Source organism: Fusarium odoratissimum (genome assembly GCF_000260195.1).
Source record: "Fusarium odoratissimum NRRL 54006 unplaced genomic scaffold supercont1.4, whole genome shotgun sequence".
Lineage (NCBI taxonomy): Eukaryota > Fungi > Ascomycota > Sordariomycetes > Hypocreales > Nectriaceae > Fusarium > Fusarium odoratissimum.
In genome coordinates, this window is record NW_022158690.1 from 1,242,712 (window position 1) to 1,263,745 (window position 21,034).

At 48.2% G+C, this 21,034-nt stretch overlaps 8 protein-coding genes across 8 annotated transcripts; 3 read left to right on the forward strand and 5 right to left on the reverse strand.

Annotated features, from left to right (window-relative positions):
* Positions 1-1,363: 1,363 nt before the first annotated feature.
* FOIG_03587 (DNA polymerase epsilon subunit 1) lies at positions 1,364-8,655 on the reverse strand. Its single transcript, XM_031201520.1, has 3 exons — positions 7,822-8,655; positions 7,632-7,774; positions 1,364-7,446 (listed from the first exon to the last, which is right to left on the reverse strand). Exons 1-3 carry the CDS (start codon positions 8,427-8,429, stop codon positions 1,562-1,564), a joined length of 6,636 nt encoding a protein of 2,211 aa, XP_031069044.1. The 5' UTR covers positions 8,430-8,655; the 3' UTR covers positions 1,364-1,561.
* A 102-nt stretch (positions 8,656-8,757) lies between these two features.
* FOIG_03588 (uncharacterized protein) lies at positions 8,758-12,557 on the forward strand. Its single transcript, XM_031201521.1, has 2 exons — positions 8,758-9,174; positions 9,230-12,557. The coding sequence occupies exons 1-2, from the start codon at positions 8,904-8,906 to the stop codon at positions 9,466-9,468; spliced, it is 510 nt and encodes a 169-aa protein (XP_031069045.1). The 5' UTR covers positions 8,758-8,903; the 3' UTR covers positions 9,469-12,557.
* On the reverse strand, positions 9,899-10,819 carry FOIG_03589 (uncharacterized protein; the record flags this gene model as incomplete). Its single annotated transcript, XM_031201522.1, has 1 exon — positions 9,899-10,819. One exon carries the CDS (start codon positions 10,817-10,819, stop codon positions 9,899-9,901), a length of 921 nt encoding a protein of 306 aa, XP_031069046.1.
* Positions 11,766-12,342, reverse strand: FOIG_03590 (uncharacterized protein; the record flags this gene model as incomplete). The annotated part of the gene is made up of 2 exons (XM_031201523.1): positions 11,766-11,783; positions 11,839-12,342. 2 exons carry the CDS (start codon positions 12,340-12,342, stop codon positions 11,766-11,768), a joined length of 522 nt encoding a protein of 173 aa, XP_031069047.1.
* A 1,105-nt stretch (positions 12,558-13,662) lies between the features above and the next one.
* On the reverse strand, positions 13,663-14,782 carry FOIG_03591 (uncharacterized protein). Its single transcript, XM_031201524.1, has 2 exons — positions 14,389-14,782; positions 13,663-14,337 (listed from the first exon to the last, which is right to left on the reverse strand). The coding sequence occupies exons 1-2, from the start codon at positions 14,434-14,436 to the stop codon at positions 13,837-13,839; spliced, it is 549 nt and encodes a 182-aa protein (XP_031069048.1). The 5' UTR covers positions 14,437-14,782; the 3' UTR covers positions 13,663-13,836.
* Positions 14,783-14,933: 151 nt separating this feature from the next.
* FOIG_03592 (uncharacterized protein) lies at positions 14,934-17,682 on the forward strand. Its single transcript, XM_031201525.1, has one exon. The coding sequence runs from the start codon at positions 15,411-15,413 to the stop codon at positions 17,364-17,366; it is 1,956 nt and encodes a 651-aa protein (XP_031069049.1). The 5' UTR covers positions 14,934-15,410; the 3' UTR covers positions 17,367-17,682.
* A 110-nt stretch (positions 17,683-17,792) lies between these two features.
* FOIG_03593 (aldose 1-epimerase) lies at positions 17,793-19,533 on the forward strand. Its single transcript, XM_031201526.1, has one exon. It carries the CDS (start codon positions 18,304-18,306, stop codon positions 19,324-19,326), a length of 1,023 nt encoding a protein of 340 aa, XP_031069050.1. The 5' UTR covers positions 17,793-18,303; the 3' UTR covers positions 19,327-19,533.
* On the reverse strand, positions 18,074-21,009 carry FOIG_03594 (uncharacterized protein). Its single transcript, XM_031201527.1, has 2 exons — positions 20,692-21,009; positions 18,074-20,640 (listed from the first exon to the last, which is right to left on the reverse strand). Exons 1-2 carry the CDS (start codon positions 20,881-20,883, stop codon positions 19,540-19,542), a joined length of 1,293 nt encoding a protein of 430 aa, XP_031069051.1. The 5' UTR covers positions 20,884-21,009; the 3' UTR covers positions 18,074-19,539.
* Between the last annotated feature and the right edge of the window lie 25 nt (positions 21,010-21,034).

A 21,034-nucleotide genomic window follows, 5' to 3' on the forward strand; every position in this document is an offset into this window, starting at 1 on the left:
CAAAGCTTTCCGCTCTTGATGGCCAAACCCCTAACTATGTTGCCTTATTCTACACTTGGGGGAATCGTCAGACGCCAAGAAAAACCACTGTCAATGGGCTCATCCAATGGATCACGACAAATCTCGATCTTCCGTTGAGAACTTTGCGCGCAGGACAAAGAGAGGAAACCGTCACCGTTGTGGGTCGACGTTTGTGCATCAACCAGGACGACCAAATGGAGAAAAGTCGTCAAGTTAGCCTCATGCATCAGATATTCCACCATGCCGCTTGTGTCTATGTATATATTGGCGACCTATTCGACCGAGGACTTGGATATGGAGGCACTTGGAGGAACGCGGGAGTTCAGACCCCTTTCAATTCTCAACGGATACAGGCAAAGCCTAGGACGAAATCTCGTCTGACCTCAGGGAGCTTGGAACAGAAAATAGTGTACAGTTATCCATTCATCAAAAGTGTCAATGCATCCATGGGCTACTAACAGTACCTCTAAACCACCCCTCCTCCGCCAACTGAAGATCATGAACTTATTCATTCCCCCCCCCCTTGATCGTGAAAACTCTCAACAATGTCTACTGCAGTATGAGTGGCACAGTCCTGAAGGGGGGCACTTTACAAAGATCGAAAACTGCCATAAGGTAACCTCACAGTTATGCTCCACGATCAAGCGTGTATCTAAACCTATCGCTCCAAAAATTGGCCAATCTGATCGATGTAATCGAATGGTTGGAAGCTGCTTACTGAGCTTTTTTCGAGTGCTTGGGAGAAAAACTACCACAGGGAATCAATGGGTCGTGTGTTATGCTTCGGGGCCGTCTTGACCAGCGAAAATGGTGATGAAGCTACCTCACTGTTGCCCAAGGATGACCCTGACTTGGCCATCCTCGTCTATCTTCTTTCGGAATGTCCTGATGGCGACGTTCTTCATACATCGGGCAACTTAAGGGAGAGATACGCGCAAAAGACGGTCTCCGACGCTGTTCAATTTGCTTGCCAGCATTGTCAGACCCAACAGCACTGGTACTTGATGCAAAGTCCATCTGGAAGGACAAGAAAATCATTCAGAAGTATTCGACTGCTCTCGAAATAGCGCATAGCAACTACATTCTCTTGACCAGCGAAGGGACTTTGGCATTAGGACCGCCTAACACAAGAGTTGGCGACCAAACATCAATTATCAGCGGCGGGCTGTGTGCCCCTATATACTGCGCCGCAATACGAAGACACAGCACCTGGAGCGTGCTGCTTTCGATCTCGTTGAGGATTGCGCCCTTGATCGGACTCCACCTCGGGAACCTGAAGAACTGGAGACAGTGTTCTTGGTGTAGACAGATGGCATTGTTTTAGCACGAGCAGAATTATCAAGTGATAGAAGGAAAGAATTGTGCGGGGACCATAAAGAAGCTCAGTCAACGTTAGAATACCCTCTTTACTACAATGCTCAACTTTGAATTGCCCAAATCATTATGGGTTATGATAATTATGCTCTTAACCACTTCTACTCCTCCACTACTGTCTTCGTTATAGTGTAAGCCAACTCCATTATAACCATCATGACGCCGTTCATAAACCTTTGTAAAGTTCCTCGACCACATCACTGAGCATTCTTAGCCCGTAGAATTTGGCCACCCTCTTCATAACTCCGAGTTTCTTGCTCACGTCTTGCCGTGACACAATTTCCTTCCACTCTCCACTGCAGGTACAGTGTTCCATGAAGTCGTTCAGTCTCAGTGCACCGCACCGGGCACATTTGAGATCCTGCGTTGTCCATTCCACAATCCAGCTCTCTACTATGCCCAATAATCGCTCTTCTATGGCGACACGGTCGAACTCGGTGCCACAGAAGCCGCAGCGCCAAGCAGCACCTTCGCCAAAGAGATCTTCGTCTCTGCATAGGTCTAGATCTCGCATCATAGTGCAGCTGTCACAAGATATCTGAGGAAGACGAAGGCTTTCTGATGGGTTTGTGAAGGTACCGTCTTTCGAGAACTCGCGCACCTCGAACAAGGCTAGAAGCTCTTTTCGAAGTAATCGAGCTTCAAGTGTGATGTTTTTGTCAAGCGATAGAACTTGCATGAGTGACTTGACAAGCTCGAGGATAGGATTTCGAGGGTTGAGGTGTGAGCCGGGAAGGACGGGGAATGTGTAGTCCTGTGCAAGCTCTGGATGAAGTAGCTCACGCTTCTGCTTGTTGAGGAGGCCAATGATGTCCTTCTTCAGCGGTTTCTCGAATGCCTTGCCTAATAGAATCTGACCTTCATGATCCTCCAGGCCCTTGCTTGGTAGCTGTGTCAGACGTGGTGTAGCATCTGGGTCGCCGTTATGAGGCCGCTTCAGTTGATGCATGAGCTGGATGAACTCAATCACCCAGTCCTGAAATGTGGACTGTAGTCGAACAGGCAAGAACGTTGCCATCTGCCAGTGCATGACAGTTTCGAGGTTCTGTTCTTCGGCTTCAATAACCTCCTGACAGGCCTTGCCTCCGTAGTTGAACTCATCGTACCATACAAGATAGTCCCAATACTCCTTAATCTCCAAGTCGATAAAGTGAAAGAGTGGCTTGCTCTTGATCGACTTAATGATATACTCGCTATACGCATATGCGTTGCCGACCTCGGCCTTTGTGGTTTGGAGAATAAGACGGTTGGCGTTGGCAAAAATGACCTGAGATCCCACTCGACGGAAGTCAGCCATGAGCTGCTGGAAGGCCTTACGAGACATCATCTGCACATAGTAGTGCAGGGCTCGATCGTACATGAAAGAGTCGGGGTTCTCAACCCAGCGAACAAGGTGTTGCACGAGAACATCGGCCATGGTACTTCCACGACAAGCTTCGGTCCACCACGCCTTCACCATCTCACGCAGCACCTGAACGCCAGCGTTGGCAAAGGCGTTCTCGGATGCAAGTGTCTCTGAGTCGTCAGCAGCGGGATTGAACGAGACGGAGTCGGCACCCTCAAGCTCGTTGATAAGAGATGAGGTCAGGATAGTGTTGATAGCCAGATTTCTGACATCTATGTCGATACACACAGACGAGAAGGTTCCTGGATTGTTGACATTTGGCATTTTGACTGTGTCGAGAGGGCCAAGAAGATCGTCCTTTTCATACCCAGCATGATCAGGGCGAGCATCGGGAGACCACCAAAGCACGACTCCATTGGCTTGAAGGCGTCGGGCATAGGCAACATCGATCAAGAATCGGGGATCGTCTCGTTCCAAATTACACAGAGGCACATCACCGTAACGAGCCAAAGCGGTAAGGTGTAGAATCCAGGATCCAAGGCCAAGGTAATGGCCAACAAGTCGCTTGGCGATGACAGATTGCCACCCCAGAGGAGGTAGAGAGCTATCCGCCACATCGTATTTCAAGGGGAGGACTGGGAACTCTCCCAAGATGGGGACATCATGAATGAGCAGCTTACGCTGAGACGACTGGATGACCATCATCTGTGGTCGCGGCTCGTCCTTGCGCATCTTCTTGACAACATCACCTATCTCCAAGTGAGCCTTGCGTCGGGTCGTCACTTGGGTGATCTTGATGTGGAGTTTCTCCTGGTAGGTAAAACAATCCTGCCAGTTGGTACCAGCTGCTTCCGCATGCCGTCTAGCGAGCATCTCCGAATACATTTTGGAGATATTGGGAAGATCTTGACCGGAGTCCTTGTTCTTCTGCAGAATAACGACGTGAGCTTGGTCATTGGTGGTAGAGAAGATACCAAAAATCTGTCGTTCTCCAGTTGCAATGTGAGAAACGTAAATGTAAGCCAGTGGTGACGTCTCGAGATACGTTCGTGTCTTGGCTGGTCGCTTCAGACCAGCCAGATCAAAGCCTTGCTCAAGACCCTTTCCCAGCACAGCATGTTGTGCTGCGTCAATGGTACACTGATTTCCAAGACGCAAGACAGCTCGGATGTTCAGGGGTACTTGCTTCTCATACACGCCCTCAACACTAGGATGATTGAAGAGTAGGGAGAACTTTTCGCTCTCGTTGAAGTAAACATCTTCCGATACAGTCAACTTGAAGAGATGGCTTGATGGATGACCATTGGGAAGAGTGTAATTGACCTGTTCGACTTCACAGCCTTCCACTTCAACATCGGGAAGATCCTTACTCTTGAGGTTGAGGAAGACTTGTCGAGGAACATTGACCTTAAGCGTATGAATCTTGGCATCGATTAGGACATATGCCATGACAATACCAGGAGTCTCAGTCGCTTTGAGGTGCAAGACCTGCCAGTTACTCATGTAAGTAGTGTGCGCCTGCTTCATGAATGTTTGCTGAAGATTGTTGACTGCACCGCCTCTTCGGTCACCAAACAATTGCCGTCGACGGATTCTGGCTTGCTTCTGCAACTTCCACTTCTTCTTCTGGTACATCAAGAATGCTTCATAGTTCTCCGAAGCACTTGGCATAACTTCAGGAAGTGCAGACATGGGATCGGGGTTCTCTGCTGGCTCAGGAGACTTGCGCTTCTGAACCGTCGTTGCAGCCTGAGAGGATGCAATGACTGCGTTGACTTGCTTGGGCTTCAAAAGCTTGCTACCAAAATCTTCTACATCATCCAGTCGGGGACCATTAATGTTGGTGATGTCTTCCAGTGGACTCTTTTTGAAAAGATCAGTGAGCTTCTTCTGCTTCAGCTTGTCGTCCTTGATGTTGATCCTCCTTTGAAGCCAGTCAGGATGTGGCACTCGAGGTACAGGGTTGCGGACCTTTTGGAGAGCCGCAGGAATGGTGATCAGCTTCTGGATAACAGAGCCCAATCGCTCCAGGTAATAATCCCAGTCAAGCAGTGCACGAGGATCAGTGTCAGTGGGCTCCTCCTTCAACCACTTCCTCAGATATGTACGCTTGACAGATTCCTCTGCAGAAAAGATAGCCACCGGAACAGCTCGTTCTGTAACGGGTGCATTTTTGGGTCGAGCGCAGATGATGAACTTACAGTTCAGTCCTTTGTCCTTTACCATCTGCTCACCTAAGAAATCTGCCAAACGCTTGGCAGTTGTGATACTGGTTGACTTCTGGTTTCCGTACTCCTCCAGTGTTTTGGACATGCTTCGATTCTCAGAAATGAGTTCCATCAACTCCTCGTCTGCCAATGTTGTGCCCTTGCTGTGCAGAACATCCAGCCAACGGTTGGCAACCTTGGCAACGGCCCCATAACATTCGGCCAGCGTTTCACCTTCGAGGAAAAACTTGAAAATCTGTTGCTGGAAGATCTTGATGAGCTTGAGCTCACCACGACGTTTCACCTCAAAACCTTTCAACTCAGCAAGACTGCCGTCATCGTTGAAGACAGCATAACGCTTCTTCAAGTTTTTGTCTTCTTCTTTCGATGTGGGCAGAACCATGGCTTTGTATGGACCATCGACTTCGAAAAAAATGGAGTTGTCGCTGTGTGTTTCGTACTTGAGGGTCTTCTTATCAACGAGTGTCTGGTATTGATGGTTGGTGAATTTTGCATGGACGTGGTGGTTAAGCATAACACAGGGATATGAGATGTTGAGTTTCTTGCCGCCCTTGAGTTTGAAGGAGAAGTTCTCTGGGAAGGTTGCGGGAAGCATGCACCAGATACCGTCGGTATCCAATTCCAGAGGTCGTCCCAGCCGTTCTACCAGTTGTCGAGCCATTTGAATAATGTGAGCACCCGTCAAACAAGTGACGCCAGCCATTTCGAGTGAGTACCAACGAGATCCCTTTCTCATCACATATCCATAGAATGAGTTTAAAATAACCTTGTGCGCCAATTGCAGCGAGTCGTAGAGAATAATCATCTTCTTGGCAGCGTCAACCTCGCTCTGAGCAGCACCAGCAGACTGCAAGGATGACGTCTTTCCCTTCCAAACCTTGGCTTTGCCCTTGTAGTCATAACGACGATCACGGAAGTCTCGTACAGTGTTGATATAAAAGGGGTTTTCTCTTTGGCAAATGATTGCCTCTCGCACAATAGTTGTTGAATCATGGATTTTGTGGTAGACCTTCTGAGAATATAGTTGAAGACGTTTTCGTACAAGATTGGCTTGCTCATCGGCACTGAGTTCCTGGAAGGTTCTCATAGGAGAACTGGGATATTTACCAGGGAATTTCTCGTTCTGAAGTGCATTTTTAATCATGTTATACTCATCTCGTTTTGGGGGCAAGTATTCTCCTCGCCAAGCCCAAGGTAACCTTCTATCGCATGTCTTTCCTGGTCGATTGAAGTCGCAGGCAGCACAGTCGGACTCTTGAATCATAGAGTCAGGCTGCAATCGGTTGGTTGTCATGATGTTGGGGTACATCGATGCGACATCAAGATGGTAAATCAGGGGTTTTTCGTTACGGTTCGGCGTTTCTTTGAGCTTGTTCAACCTCTCGACGATCTGAGCCTTGACTTCTTCGTAGTTCTCTACATCGTCAAAGTTCTTCTTCTCCTCAACTGTGATTACGAATTTGAGGGCAGCATCTAAATCGCCGAGGAGCTCGTCAATAGCTCCAGGGTCGACAGCAAAATCCACTGGGATATCAGCTCGAAAGACTCCTGCTTCGATACTTTCAACGTGACCGCCGACGTAGGTCTCTGAATCGAGGAGATGTCCGTCCCAGAAGGCCTCCTTTGGTGTGATATACTTGTTCGGAAGTACAATTTCTCGTTGATATGCTTGCACCATCAGCAGCATCTCGCAGAGTGTACCAGTTCCCTTTCTCAATACTTCATCACCACTCAAAGGTAGAATCGTACAAAGTGAGAAAATGAAAGGGTGGACATATTTCATGTACAGATAATATGTTGCAACGGCATCGGAGACGGAGTATTCAGCGAGTGTTTGAGGTCGCTCAGTCGCGTATGGTGTCATCAATTCGGGATCCAGCTCGTCTGGGTCGTATCCGAGCTTCGCGACAGTGACGGCTTTCAGACCGCGAGATCCTTGAGGCAGATACGAATCTCGGTTGACCCAATGGAAGCAGTCCATGTGCACACTGTAGTTACACTTGTACTGATCCTCGTTGTCCTTCTTCCATCCAATCTCTTGATACATATCAATTCCATTGATGCTAGCCCGTGCTTCCACAAAGGGCCAATCGAAAAAGTCACCGTTGTAAGTCGCAATGACGGTAGGTCGTGCCTCCTTGATGTGCAGGAAGAATCTCTCGATGACAGCCTTTTCATCAGGTTCATTGAAAATCATAAAGGGGCCCGGGTATTCTGGTTTGGGTGTGTAGTCGAAGTCGCCAATGTCTTCTGAAAGGATTTGGCGGTTGGTAATTAAGAACCCTTGGCCATCGATCATGTAAGAAATCATGATAATCTGATCGGTGGCAGCATCGGGGAATTTGAGAGGCAGCTTTGATGTTTCAATATCATAAGCCATTACTACAGGTTCAGCCGGCAACGACCTCTCTTCGTTTGGGTAAATTTTGGTGACACCATGTTTGGCTTCAACAAAGTACCACTTTCCGGCTCGTATATCTGGGTGTCCAGGTCAGTAGGTGACTGGCAAGGGTCTAAGGCAGAAATAAGGGATGTATAGAAGCAATAATCAGGGCAATGGTGAATAGTGGTCTCATAGCCCTTGAGGGCTCTGAAGTAGCAAATACTTGGTTGCAAACATCATGTAAAGCTTGTAGAAGAGTGTGGACAAGGATTGATCATACCTAAATCTATCATTACTCGTACATGGTATGGTACATCATATTCTCTTATATCGACGATAAAGTCGCTCGCATCGGAAAGGGCAGTATTCATATTTCGGTCGTCATCTCGTGAATCATCAAAAAGGTCGAAGTCGCCATTCGAGCTGTTTCGTGTTAGCTTGATCCTGCCAAAGATCAGTTGAGCACTTACGTTGCCACCTCGGCGTAGGCATCCATAGCATTCATATTCTTCTTGTTCTTTTCCGCAATAGGCATGATATCTTTTCTCGCAGCCATGAGGTCATTGACATTAGCAAACCTCAACTCCAGAAATGTCCTTCGGTAGCCGAGCAAGTGGTTGGGCATATTGAGATCGTCTTTCTCAACTCTTCGAATCGACTTGACGACACCACCTCCGGCAACCCTCTTGACCCATTCCTCAACCTCAGACTCTCGTCCTTTCTTGACAGCGATCAAGAAGTATGGGTCAAATTCCACAGTAGCTTTGAAGGTCGAGCCGTCTTCTTCGATGAAATAGCAGTCGACAGCGGCTCGACCACCCGGTATCCGTTCGTCCTCGATCGATGTGGGTTGAATGTTGACTAGCCAGCCTTCTCTCTTCTTTCCGCTCTCATAACGCGCAAAGCCCATATTCTCGTCAATGCTGTGTGCTAGCCGTGTCCGCTCCCATTTCTCGTCTGCCGACGTGGCCTCGTTCCTGGACGAGGCCGCGAATGTGCGTGTTCGGTTACCATGGTAGGCAACTTTGCCTCCTCGACGGAAGCCCTTCTGAGGGCGACGAAGACTTGTGTTAGGCATTGAGTGTTCTGGGGGGGGGGGGGGGGCTCCCCAAAAGGAGTGTGGTTTAACAAGCAGTTGACGATGTCAGGTAGCAGAGATTCGACATGGAGAGAGGGAAATTGCACAAGAGCAGTTAAAACAACAGAGGAGAAAAAAATAATTGAGAAAAAAAGTTGTTTGCAAAGTCAACACTGAGCGGAGTGTATCTGTGGGAACAAAGTAAATGAAGGGCGTCCCTAGAGCCTGGACCGAGATTGGATAAATTGGAAGCGTGAGACGCGTTTAGACGCGCCCTCGCGACGCGACAGCACCCCACTTTACTTTAATGGACTTTCGACAGAGCAACGAAGCGTGCACGGGCCATCAAGGATCCCGATGCAAGCCTTGCTTGTCAAGCGTCATCGGTCTTATCCCACGTGCTTCTAAAGAAAGTCGATATTTGGCTGTGCGATCTTGTTCATGACACCAATTGCGTCGCAATTATAGCCAGGAATGGCTTCAAATCCACAGGATGGGCAATCGATGCCCGGCGATAAGACCCTGCATGTCTGGTCGAAACCCATAGAGCAAAACGAAGCTACTACAGTCAACGGCGAACATGGAGCGACACCGACGAATAATAGGCCAACTATTTCAGAGGCCGTTTCTATGATCAAGAAGGACGATTTTACAAATGTTGCAAATACTCCTTGTGCTCGACAAGGTTTCATCACAGGAATAGCATCTGGTGCCGGTATTGGAGGATTGAGGTTCGTCCTCAAAGGTGAGTGGACAATGTTGAACTTTCTAGTTTAAGGCATGGTCTAAAAGGAGTGAAGGGAACCCCGGTAGCGCTGCGAACTGGGCTGTTGGAATGTTTGTGCTTGGAAGCATGGCATCATACGAATGGTGCCAGTACCTACGCCGCGAGGAACGTCGACAAATGAAACGACACATTGAGGTGGTGTCAGAGAATAGGAGAGAGCAAGCAAGAAAGATCCAAGAGGCAAGACGTGAGCACGACAAGCTGGAGGCTGAAAAGAAGGCGGCAGTAAAGCCATGGTACAAGGTCTGGTGACCATCAGGTTGAGCACATTGCACCTCCTATGTACTATTATTTGTGTAAGGGTGTATATCTCGTGGATTGGATATAGCTTGTAGATAAAATCCCAATTGCAAAAAAATGAACCTAGACGACAAGAGCAAGTATAAAGAAGTGCTTCCGTGAATTGGGCACCAAATCGTAGTAGTGCTGTATGATCTTTTAAAGACCAGGGTATAGAGCGGCTTGATTAGGCCTTGGATGTATTCGCCAACGATCCCTTCAATTTTCACCAACCGTGAATCCCCATGAAAGAACCATGAAATTTCTTCGTGATTGATACGCCGCTTCCTCCAAGCCGCCAGAATAAAAAAAAACGCCAAAGTAATCGTTAGAAACATCTATAGCCGCTGCCAGCGTCCCAATAAGCGTTGGCTTCGAGCCCAATACGCGCCAAATAATAACTTTATCCTGTAGTAATCGCAATGTTCGAAGCCTCCGTGTCTGTGAACCTGACCTTTCGCGGCGGTGACTGTTCCTCTGATCGTCCAAACTTGACTCCCGAACCACGACCGCGTCGCTGACTGCGTCGTGCTCGTGCCTCGCTCTCTTCTCGTTTGCGATACTCTGCCATCTGCTGTCTCCGTCTCATGGCGCGTGCATGCGCAAGAGCTGGTGTGGGTTTGAATCCGATACCGTTGATTCCAATACCGTCGTCGTCCTCATCATCAGGGTCGTAGATGGTGATCTCATCTTCATGCCACGTCAACGCAGCTCTGACAGGGTCGACAATCTGGACTTCTTCTTCGTCTGGGTCCTCAAAAGGCCGCCGAGAAGGGCGCTTCATGCGGAGTGGTGGCGAACCCGTTCTCTTCTTGACTCTCGATTTTGACTCGGAAAGCCTGTTGATAGACGGGTATGCATGATGCAGGCTCCCGTGGTTTAGCTTTTGTTGCCGGGGTTCTTCGTGTACGCGACCTTTGAAAGGTTGCAGTGGTTCTTTTGATGGTAGGACAGACTTTCCGTCAAGATCGACGACTTCTTGGACAGTTGGAGCTGCATCTGCCCCGCTCATAATCTCATCGGGTTTCTGTCGCTTCCTCATCGACTTGTCCTCATCCATGAGATTATCGCTGTCTTCGTTGCTGACTGTTGCCCCGCCCCCACTTTCCAGTGCAAGACCACGGAACTTGTGGGCAAGGACCCTTGACCGTGAGCTATCGCTGCCATCTTCTGTGTCTGCTGGAGTTGGGACTGAAGAAGGGTGAAAGGAAGACGATAGAGGCTCATGCACAAAGGTGAATTGTATAGAAGATGCCCAGGTTTCTTCTCCACGCTTGCGTTTCGGGGTGCTAGAGATGTTTGCTGACGCGGTGGCCATAGCCATAGTTCATTGTTTGATAATTCAGGACCAGGACGAGTCGAGCCGAGTCCAGAGCTGAGTATTGTCGAAAATAAGGTCGATAGCTCGCTCTAGTTGGGAACGATGCCTTGTCGAGGTACGTTGAAGGGAGGATCCGCAGTTTGAGCTGAGTCGACGGCACCTGAACTATCGGTTTTGGTTGCGCAAGCACCACTTGCTATTTGTGACCTTCCGTCCGTACTTAACTTGCTTCACTAGTAATAAACCGAAAAGGGAAGCGCGAGTGGCAGTGTGACTTGAGGGTATATTCCAATTGGACCTTTTATTTTGTGTTCCAAGAATGAGAATAATAAGAAGAGTATTGGATTACTGTACTGCATGACTACAAATACAAAGCCAAGTAGGTAAGTATGAGGTTCGTAAGAGCCTCGTGATTAACCCGCAAATTCAGCGTCACATTCGGACTTTCGGGTCACGTTCGATCTGGTTGGGCCAGCATCATATCGTAGATCTGCCGCTGATCGCCATGTCTCAGATGTTTAGAGCATGATGATAGATACCTAGCATGGCCAAATTGAATGATAATGAAATATGAATATGTACAGTTGTTATCTATAAGTTTGTACTATGTAAAGACCCTTACGCCAAAGTTATATGATGCCGGATGCGGCGTAGTTTTATAACCCCTCCAAATCCATACCCCAACGCCATTATTTCCCCATGTCAAACCACCCCAACACCATTAATGCCAGATCTCAGACCACCGTACCATTCCGATGTGGCTTTTGTGTATCAGATCTGGCAATGCCGTGTTTTTTCCGCTGATTCTGTTGCTCCTCGCTAAGCCTGGTGTGAAAATGAAATGTCCTAGAAGGAATGCTCGTCATGGAAATTCGTGACGAAGATAGAATCATGACCAAACCGGTTGGTCTGCTGATAATTAAGCATAACATGTCGAGTATGTTGAGTTCTATACATTGTGGATAGCCTATACCATGTTAGACGACATACCGAATACAGGCTTTGATATCCTCATAACTTACGCGAAGCATCTTTGCCCTAGCGCCAACGGTATCAATGCCCAGTTGCTGCAAATCCTCGTCTTCTAGACATGAAACTTGAGCTGTAGACATTCCCAACAAGCATCTTTCATACTTGTGCAACCTCAAAGCTCGAAGCCATTTGGCAGCCCAGCGAGGATCTTGAGAGTTGTGTGGGAACACTGGCATGATCCATTTCGGCTTTACAGGAGGCTGAATGATGAGTTCCTCTTGTTGCCTCCATAATTCTCGCTTGCGGTCTTTGAGTGCCTGAATCATTGGCTCAATCTCTCGCAGACTTGGTAGTTCTGCGATCGAGTGGAGGGCAGATGACCGTTCACTATCGTCCAATACTGAGAACCAGGTTCTGATTATTCCCATCTCGTCTCCAATCTTGCCGGTATCTCTTCTTGAGGAGGACACATGATGGTGGAATGAAAGCGAAGCAGAGCTTGAAGTTGGTGAGCCCGAGTATGAGCTCGATAGACTAGAAGAATATGAAGACATGATGCTGAAGGCGTGCTGTGTATAATCCGTAATCTTTAAACGATGTTAAATATCAAATAGAAGAAGAAAAAATGAAAGTAATATCAGAGGATATTCCGCCTTCAAATATTACAGGTAACTTGTAAAGCGCTGACGAGGCTCTCGACAGTCTTGTATGTGGTGGATTGATCTGTGGCGTGGTCGATCTGACGGCGACCGGGGCCGCTTGGAAATAAATCACCTCAGGTCATAAGTTGGTTGGAGCTGGATTGAGCACGTATTTATTAAGGAACTATCCCAGATGCCAAAAAGCCACCATTCTCGTCTCAGGCCGCCCTGACTCTTTCAACCAACGTTCGATCCCCTATGTAATCACAGATCCATCATGGGCCTTTCTGGTACGGCCCCTCGGCAATTTCGACCAACTCACTCATGATAGTGGCAAGATATTGACAGAGATAAAGGCCATATCTCTCTTTTCTTTCATATGAGTATTATATGGTGAATGTTTATGAATTTAGGGTGGTGAGAGAGATATGAGCAAGTTATTTTGCCTTCTTGCTCCACTACCGCCCATACGTCAAATGCCGGCCGAGGCCTTAGATCGTGATCCCTGTCGAGTACTACTTCACAAAGCTTTAGTATTGGTCTCGAATTACTCGTGACTACCTTGTTTGGGCAAAGCACAACTACTTGAAACATGGTGCTTTGACCTGTGTTGTGCTGCTTGATCCCAGCTCAGATATGAGACGATAGTCTTGTAAGTGGACAGCATGAGAAACGAGCCACTGGTGACTGTCTTAATTAAGTTATGGGGGGTCAATCTTGATGGCTAGATGCCTCGGTGCAGTCCACAGTAAACGTCCTGGAGAGTGGGCTATATATTATCGCACCTCTGGGCATCAGGAAACTTGAGACCTTATATCAGGATAAGAAAGTAAACAAGCTAAAGATTATGCTGAACTTATCACAAGATATTATAAAGTATTACAGTATTATCCGAGTCTTTCCATCACTTAGGACTCAAGTTCAAAGTTTTATGCCGCCTCCTAGTTACACAAGACCTACGCCAGCGTGCCACCCTATATCCTCACCCCTGGAAATGCTCGGAATAACCAGTATGAATTCATCAAGCAGGTCGTAGTATAGATAATTTCTCGAGCTGGACTCATTGAGTTCTAGTAGCATATAAATATTTCCCTTGCCACTGTTAAAAGAAAGGTAATACTATAAATAGATGATCAAGGTCACTCGCAAATAGTGTACTTAGTGGTACACCAACAACTCAAATTGTGATACCGCTTACTTACCACAGGCTACTTTAGTCAGTAGGAAGCTTCTACAAGATGTTCACAACAAATACTTTCCTAAGGATATCAAGATACACGCCGTGTGCCTATAATGACCGAGGCAATTCGATTTCAAAAGTGCTTTTACGGGTATCACTAGAAAAAGACTTGTCATGTAAAACCTCCATTGTATATATCAGCTCTGGTTGATACAATCGACATATATTCAGCCGCAGCAAACAGTTGTCTCCTCAATCCCCTTGGCCTTGTCCTCAGGGGCTGTCAAATCTTCGATATCAATCCTTACAACGAGCCAGTCACAAAAGAACTTGCCCAGGCCAGCACCAATAAAGATACTAATGATAACATAGCCGTTGAAGTACATGGCCAGGAGCATAATGATGTAGGCTCCCGCAAAAGTAGCAGCGTGGATGACTGCGCGGATGAATTGCTGCAGAGGTGAAGCTCGATATGTAAGTCTTTGACTTGTGGGAACAACAGCTCCCGTGCAACCCGCGGCGGCGAGAGAAACACTGTGGGTAGTGGCTTGACGCTGGAAGCCACGCTGAAGAAGAGCATCGTATTCTTTGCCCATACGCCGGAAGAACTCGACAAGAATAACGAGGAGGATAACGCCGATACAGGTAGCAGCCATCATACCCTGGTTCTTGATTTGCCATGATGAGGCCAGGAAGCACGCATCGATCGTGTTCCAATTCCACAACATCTGAGGTTATTAGTTAAGAACAAATTGGTATCTCCTGGTAGTAAACCTTACCTCGACCTTACAGGCAGCACCGCTACCGCCCATTCCTCCGTGATCCATGATGAGTTGTTAGGTTGGTATTTTCACTCGAGTTGAACAGTGGGGGTTGAATATTGTAATCGGCAATGGACAATGAATCTAACTTCAACTGAACCAAGACTGTAGTTTTGAACCAGAGAGTGGCTGGTTGGGGAGCTAAGTAAGGCGAATATCAAGGAGTTGAGGTTCCACTGAGAAAGATTGAGCTGTTTCCAAGACTTGTAAGACTGCCGGAGAATTAAGAAGCGACATGGAAGAGCAGAAATAAGGTCAAAATTTAAGGTTATGCCGAAGGATGAGGGAGATATTAATAACGCGATATTATTCCATCACTGATTCGATCCTTGATAATACTGTAAAACCCAAATCTAGGGCTGGAAAGCTTCAGGTTCCGTCCACATCCCAAGGTTTGCCGAGCTTCGGTGGATTCCCCCGGCGGAGTCAGATGTTGCGACGGCCCCACTATGGAGTGAAGATCCCGGTAAAACGTGCTCATTCCTGCTCAACTCCTCTTGAATAGTCTCTCGTTTGCCTCAGCTTCGTATGTTTCTTTCTATCTCAGGGTATCATTTCTTCATCAGGGTCGTTCCGGCCAATCTCCAAGAGGGCGTTTTGAGCAAGTAATCAGGAAACAATTCCCCGATATGGCCTGGCTCCCGACGCCAAGTAGACCTTATTATCACTTCGTACCCGATTATCTCGTAGACCTCAAACATGCTCATACTAGGTCGTCAAGACCGTGACGGCGGTTGGTTCTTCAGTGGAGACTCGGCCGATGGGTCGATTCTTATTTGTATCTAATGGCATCACGTCTTTTATTCTACTTTAGTCTTGATACTCAACAGTCATCTCTTCTCATGGTTCTTGATACATGAGATAGCTACAGATCGCCCATCCGTTGATCCGTTGTCCCACCAGTCTATGAGAAAATCAATTGCCTCTTGACATATTTTTTACACTTTTCATAGAACAGCAGGACCAGTACGCCCTTCACGATGGTGTCTCTCAACCAGCTGGATGCTCGCCACATCCAAAACATGAGCGAAGCCAAAATCCTGGAACCTCACTGGGGATACGCTGATCGCGCTCTCCCTTGCACAAACGATAAGGGATCTTGCGAGTATCTCGATCTGGTCTATTATGCCCACGATCTAGGCATGCTCTACTCCGGAATCCTTTGGGCTACTATCCTCGCTGTCTTCTTCCTTTGGGCTATTCTACGACATGTCGGCAAACCCTCATCTCCGGCTATCACTCTTGGAGTGAACCCAAAAGCCGGTCTCGCCAAGGTCCGCAGCAGTCTCAGCTCGTTAACACGGCAATATCTCCTTCCAGATGCCTGCCGGACGATCTTTGGCCGTACCACTCGCTTTCAGGTTGCTGTCATGCTGTCCCTCGTGGGATATCTCACTGTTTGGAGCTTTGTCGGTATGACTTATCAGAAATGGGTTACTCCCGTCAAAGATATGCCTGGAGTCTACAACACTCGCACTACTCTCGGTCCTTGGTCTGACCGAGTCGGTATTCTCGCGTATGCCCTGACTCCTCTGTCTGTCCTCTTGGCTAGCAGAGAATCTGTCCTTTCTCTCATCACAGGAGTACCCTACCAGAGCTTCATCTTCCTACATCGCTGGCTGGGCTATATCATTTTCCTTCAGGGTTCCCTTCACACCATTGCCTGGACTGTCGTTGAGGTCCGTCTATACCAGCCTCAACCTAAGGTTGCCGCCGAGTGGATTGTCCAGGAATACATGATCTGGGGTGTCGTTGCCATGATTCTGTCACTCCTCATGTTCATCGGAAGTACTCCTTGGGGAATTCGCGCAACAGGATACGAGTTCTTCCGCAAGTCTCACTACGTCCTCGCCATGGTTTATATTGGTGCCTGCTGGGGTCATTGGAAGCAGCTCAAGTGCTTCTTGCTTCCATCACTCCTGTTCTGGTTCGCTGACCGTGGATTCCGACTGCTTCGTACCGCTTATCTGCATTACCACCATCTCCCCTCAGGTAAGATGGGTTTTCAAGCTGCCCAAGCTGTTATTACCAGGTTCCCTGACGCTGAGCATGGCGACATTCTTCGATTCGACCTTGAAAACGATCAGGACCCCTGGAAGATCGGACAGCACTACTTCCTCTGTTTCACTGAGAGCAACATCTGGCAATCACATCCCTTCACTCCGATAAATGCTCCTGTCGTTGAGAAGGGTGTTGTGAAGCACTCGTACATCATGCGCGCCAAGGGCGGTGAAACTAAGAAGATGGCTGAGCTGGCTGCTAAGAAGCTCACGATCTCCGAGAGAGCTACCACTTCTGTCATTCTCACTGGCGCCTATGGTGAGACCACAATGGACCATGTTGCACCTGACACCAATATTGTCTGTGTCGCTGGTGGCACTGGCATTGCCTATGTACTCCCTGTCCTCCTTGAACTCGCACGATCACCCATTTCCCGAGACCGCAAGATTGAGCTCATCTGGGCCATCCGCCATGCCGCTGACGCTGAATGGGTTCAGGAGGAGATGGAACTTCTGCAGCAGGCCCGAAAGGCTCTCAATCTCAAGATCCGCGTCTACGCTACACGAGACTCCAGCAGCACTTCCAAGCTTCAGGTCAGCGACGAGAAGGATGCCACAGATGCTACCAGACAACTCGGCTCATCATCATCTTCAGACGTGATAGAAGAAGGCTGTGCATGCGGCACCGATGTCCCCGTTGCTAAAATCGGAAACGGTATTGTCGATGAGGACCGACACCCTAACCTATCCAAGCTCATCAGCGACTTTGTGAGCAACACCATTACTGGTCCCACGACAGTCTTTGCCAGTGGCCCCGGTGGAATGATCAGTGATCTTCGCACGATTGTGGCTGGGTGCAACTCAGGCAATAAGGTCTGGAACGGCAATGAGCGATTTGATGTTAAGCTGGTTTGTGACGATCGTCTGGAATGGTAGGGTGTCTGCGCAAGATTAGGAATGAACCATTGTTTGGAATTGTGTGATTTGCAACTTTGAGATACCACTCTAGCGACTTTGCATTTAGATGGCGTTTTCGGGGCTACAAAAGGGTTGAACGGATAGTTTGTGTATACAGCGTCAAAGTACGTACGTGTTGTTCATGAAGAACCTGAAACTCAGGGATTTTTCTGTGCCTTATAAATCAGCCTATTGTGATATTTGGACATGATTTCAGTCTCTGAACACATGTGAACGATTACACCATAATACGTGGTTGTGGAACCCATGGGCCTGAGCCTGTCGTGATCATGCTTAAGCTTCACAAGCAGCCTTTCGCGCCTTCACAACATTACAATTACACCTGTTAAAACATGGATGGGCACATGTGAATACTCTTAGTATGCACGCAATTAGGTACATACGCACAGTTTAAGCCTCATGAAAATACGCAGTGATAGTACTGCGCAAGCAACGGACTACCAAATTATCGCTTACAACCGCACCAGTCACTACGTGATATTAATGGAGCACCCATGACGCACCCCGCACTCAAGTCACCACACACTCGTTCAAGCTGGCCCGAATACCACCGTCATCATGTTGTGGGATTCTGGTTGTTCCATATTTGCCATGAAAAGACCCCGCGGCTCATGACCCCATTTCCATTGGCAGTTTAGCCTGAAGTGTCATGATGGGTCCTACAACTATCCCATTTATCCCTGTATGGAGTCTGCTGCTGGATGCAGACACTACGAAATAGATAAACCTGGCCGCATCTCAATTCAGTGCATAACCATTTTGTTGTTTACTTGTTCTTTCCGTTCTATGCTAGGTTTGTTGGTGTGATATAAATAACCCTCAACCCTCATATAGCCATCCTCAACGATACTCGTATTCACGCACATACAAAACGGCTTTAGTGAGACCATCCATCATGGCTGACGCTCCTATTTCTTTCCTGCCCCTTGGCGCCATTATCCAGTCCCTTGTCGTCAACGGCGTCAACATCGTCCAGGGCTTCCCCACGCAAGAGGACTATGAGAAGCACAACTCCCCTTATTTCGGCGTGACTGTTGGTCGTGTCGCCAACCGCATTAAGGGTGCTCGCATTGACAGCCTCAATGGTAAGGAAGTTACTCTCGCCGCCAACGATGGACAGAACCATCTTCATGGCGGTAAGATTGGCTGGAGCAGCCGCGTCTGGGACGGCCCCAAACCTGTTGGAACTCGCCAAGTTCCAGGCGTAGAGGGACTTGAGGGTGGTGAGAGTGTTGCCTTTACACTTACCAGTGAGGATGGTGACGAGGGATACCCTGGCACCGTCGAAGTCACTGTTACTTACACAACTGGCACACAAAACGTCGATGGCAAGGAAGTCATCATTCTCGCCATGGAATACGAGGCAAAGCTCGTTGGTGACGCTGATGAGACCGTCATCAACATGACCAACCACTCCTACTTCAACCCCAGCGGAAAGGAGACTATTGCCGGTACAGATATCACCCTGCCTACAGCCAACTACCTGGCTGTTGGTAGCGATCTCATCCCCACAGGCAAGATTGAGCCTTTCCCCGGTGTCACCGCCAACAAGACCTTCACACTGGGCCCCCAGGAGCCCAATATCGACCATTGCTTCGTCCTAAACACAGACCCTTCCTCTGTGCCCCTGGACACCCGCAACCAGCCCCTCAACCTCAATGTCAAGGCCCACCACTCCGGCTCCGGCGTGAACCTCGAGGTTTATAGCACTGAGCCTACCTTCCAGATCTACACCGGCGCCGGCATTAATGTGCCTGCCGTCAACGGTCTGCCTGCTCGTGGTGCTCGTGCCGGTTTCTGCTGTGAGCCTGCTCGCTATGTTAACGCTGCCAATGTACCTGAGTGGAAGAACCAGGTCCTGCTCAAGAAGGGTGACACATACGGTGCCAGAACCGTATACAAGGCGTGGGCCGATTGAGTTGGATCACTGAAGATGAAAAGCACATCAGCTAAATAGAGGCTGGTTTTTTTCAACGCCTAGCTATCGTAAGACAATTGGAAAGAAAAACCAGATCACTCCTGTTCCCAGACACCGTTTTGTACAAAGTTTCTCGTGATGCATCCTGATGTTCCTAAATTACATACCGTCAACATAGACAGGTGAATCATAAGCATAGAATACCCATAGGCCTTAATCGGAATCACTGTCATCATCGCCCAGGAACGCCAAATCCGCCCTTGCTCTCTTGCGTCTCGCAGCATACGTTTCCTCTTCGTCATCATTATTCTCGTCATCGTCGTTTTCTTCGGCGTCACTATCGCCGCTTTCAACGACCTTGGCACTCTTGCTCTTGCTGCGGCTTGCACGACCACGGCCCTCTACACCCCAGAGAGCACTCATCTCCTGCGCAGATTCAACCTCGGCCAGAAGTTCTCGCCTCTCTTTGATTTCGCGCGCCTTCGCTTCTGAGAAGCGGCCGTCCATTCCGATATCAGTGAGCATCTTCCTAAGGTGTCGAATCTTTGCTTTGGCATCATCGCCGTATTTCTTCAGCTCGTTGTGCCAAAGCTTTCTAACACCACACTTCGTAAGCTGACCCTGTAGTCGCTTGATTTCCTCGGTGTTAGGGTCGTCAGATGTAGTGACTTTCTTTGCGGCAACCTTGGTTTCCTTTGCTGGCTTGCTGCCTGCCTCTTTCTTTTCCTTCTTCTTGCGTTTGGGCTTTACTGGCTCATCGATGACATCGGAATATTCTTCTTCCTCGTCGACAACTGGCTTGTTCTCACCTCCTTTGGAACCCTCCTCTCTATCTGCTGGGTTCTGTGGTTTTGTTGAAGTTGTTGCCTTGTCACTTTTGAGTTCTCCATTCTCAACCTCATCGTCATTATCCCCTGGCACTTCAGGTTCAGATTTGATCGCACCCTCTTCGTCCTCTTCGTCCCCCCCTTCGGGTTTAACGGCTTTAGACTTGTGCTTTGGTGCTGTTTTCTTTGGCGCCGCTCGCTTTCGCTTCTTCTGGGGTTTCACCTCCTCGCTGAGATCACTCAGTTCGCTCAGTTCGCTGGATACACTGGGCTTAGATTCAAGGTCAGATTCAATATCAGACTCCTCCTTCTTGTTCGCCTTTTTTGACTTTGGTTTTGATTTGGGCATTGTGACGCGCTTCTGGCGCTTGGGCTTTGGTTCAGGTGATTCAGCATCAGGAGAAGAGCGCTTCACGCCAGTTTTGTCTTCTCCATCTGAATCTGCATTTTTATTGCTGTCTGGAACCCATCCATCCATAAGTTTCTCCTAAATCTGTGTAAGTTTATGATATAGACATCGTTCAAAAGCCAAACATACCACTCGCTCCTTGATCAGACTTTTGCTTTTTTGCTTCCACTCCGCACTTGAGAGAAATCCTTCATCGAGGCTGAGATTCTCTTCGGTTTGTTTGCGAACCTTGTTCACAGTGGTTTCGTCTGGCGTAGCTTGATAGACTTGATAAGTGGCATCAAGGAGCCCCCGCTCGATTTCATCTTCTGATGGCGCCATAGTTAAGTTTACTCTAGAATCGTTTTAAGCCGATAAATGACTCTTTGCCGAGGTTGCTTAAATAAAAGTAATTTGATGGTTCATAGCATTTCACGATGAGCAGTCGAGTGTTCGGTTTGAGTCGCGTTCAGACGCGACAGGCTCAGAGTGA

Coding starts and splice junctions, on each gene's coding strand:
- FOIG_03587 (XM_031201520.1), bottom strand. CDS start 8,429: ATGCCTAACACAAGTCTTCGTCGCCCTCAGAAGGGCTTCCGTCGAGGA. Junction 7,775..7,821: donor GCCTACGCCGAGGTGGCAAC/GTAAGTGCTCAA, acceptor AACACGAAACAG/CTCGAATGGCGACTTCGACC. Junction 7,447..7,631: donor ACGAGTAATGATAGATTTAG/GTATGATCAATC, acceptor CTGGACACCCAG/ATATACGAGCCGGAAAGTGG.
- FOIG_03591 (XM_031201524.1), bottom strand. CDS start 14,436: ATGGATCACGGAGGAATGGGCGGTAGCGGTGCTGCCTGTAAGGTCGAG. Junction 14,338..14,388: donor GTGCTGCCTGTAAGGTCGAG/GTAAGGTTTACT, acceptor TAATAACCTCAG/ATGTTGTGGAATTGGAACAC.
- FOIG_03594 (XM_031201527.1), bottom strand. CDS start 20,883: ATGGCGCCATCAGAAGATGAAATCGAGCGGGGGCTCCTTGATGCCACT. Junction 20,641..20,691: donor GTCTGATCAAGGAGCGAGTG/GTATGTTTGGCT, acceptor ACACAGATTTAG/GAGAAACTTATGGATGGATG.
- FOIG_03592 (XM_031201525.1), top strand. CDS start 15,411: ATGGTGTCTCTCAACCAGCTGGATGCTCGCCACATCCAAAACATGAGC.
- FOIG_03588 (XM_031201521.1), top strand. CDS start 8,904: ATGGCTTCAAATCCACAGGATGGGCAATCGATGCCCGGCGATAAGACC. Junction 9,175..9,229: donor ATTGAGGTTCGTCCTCAAAG/GTGAGTGGACAA, acceptor AAAGGAGTGAAG/GGAACCCCGGTAGCGCTGCG.
- FOIG_03593 (XM_031201526.1), top strand. CDS start 18,304: ATGGCTGACGCTCCTATTTCTTTCCTGCCCCTTGGCGCCATTATCCAG.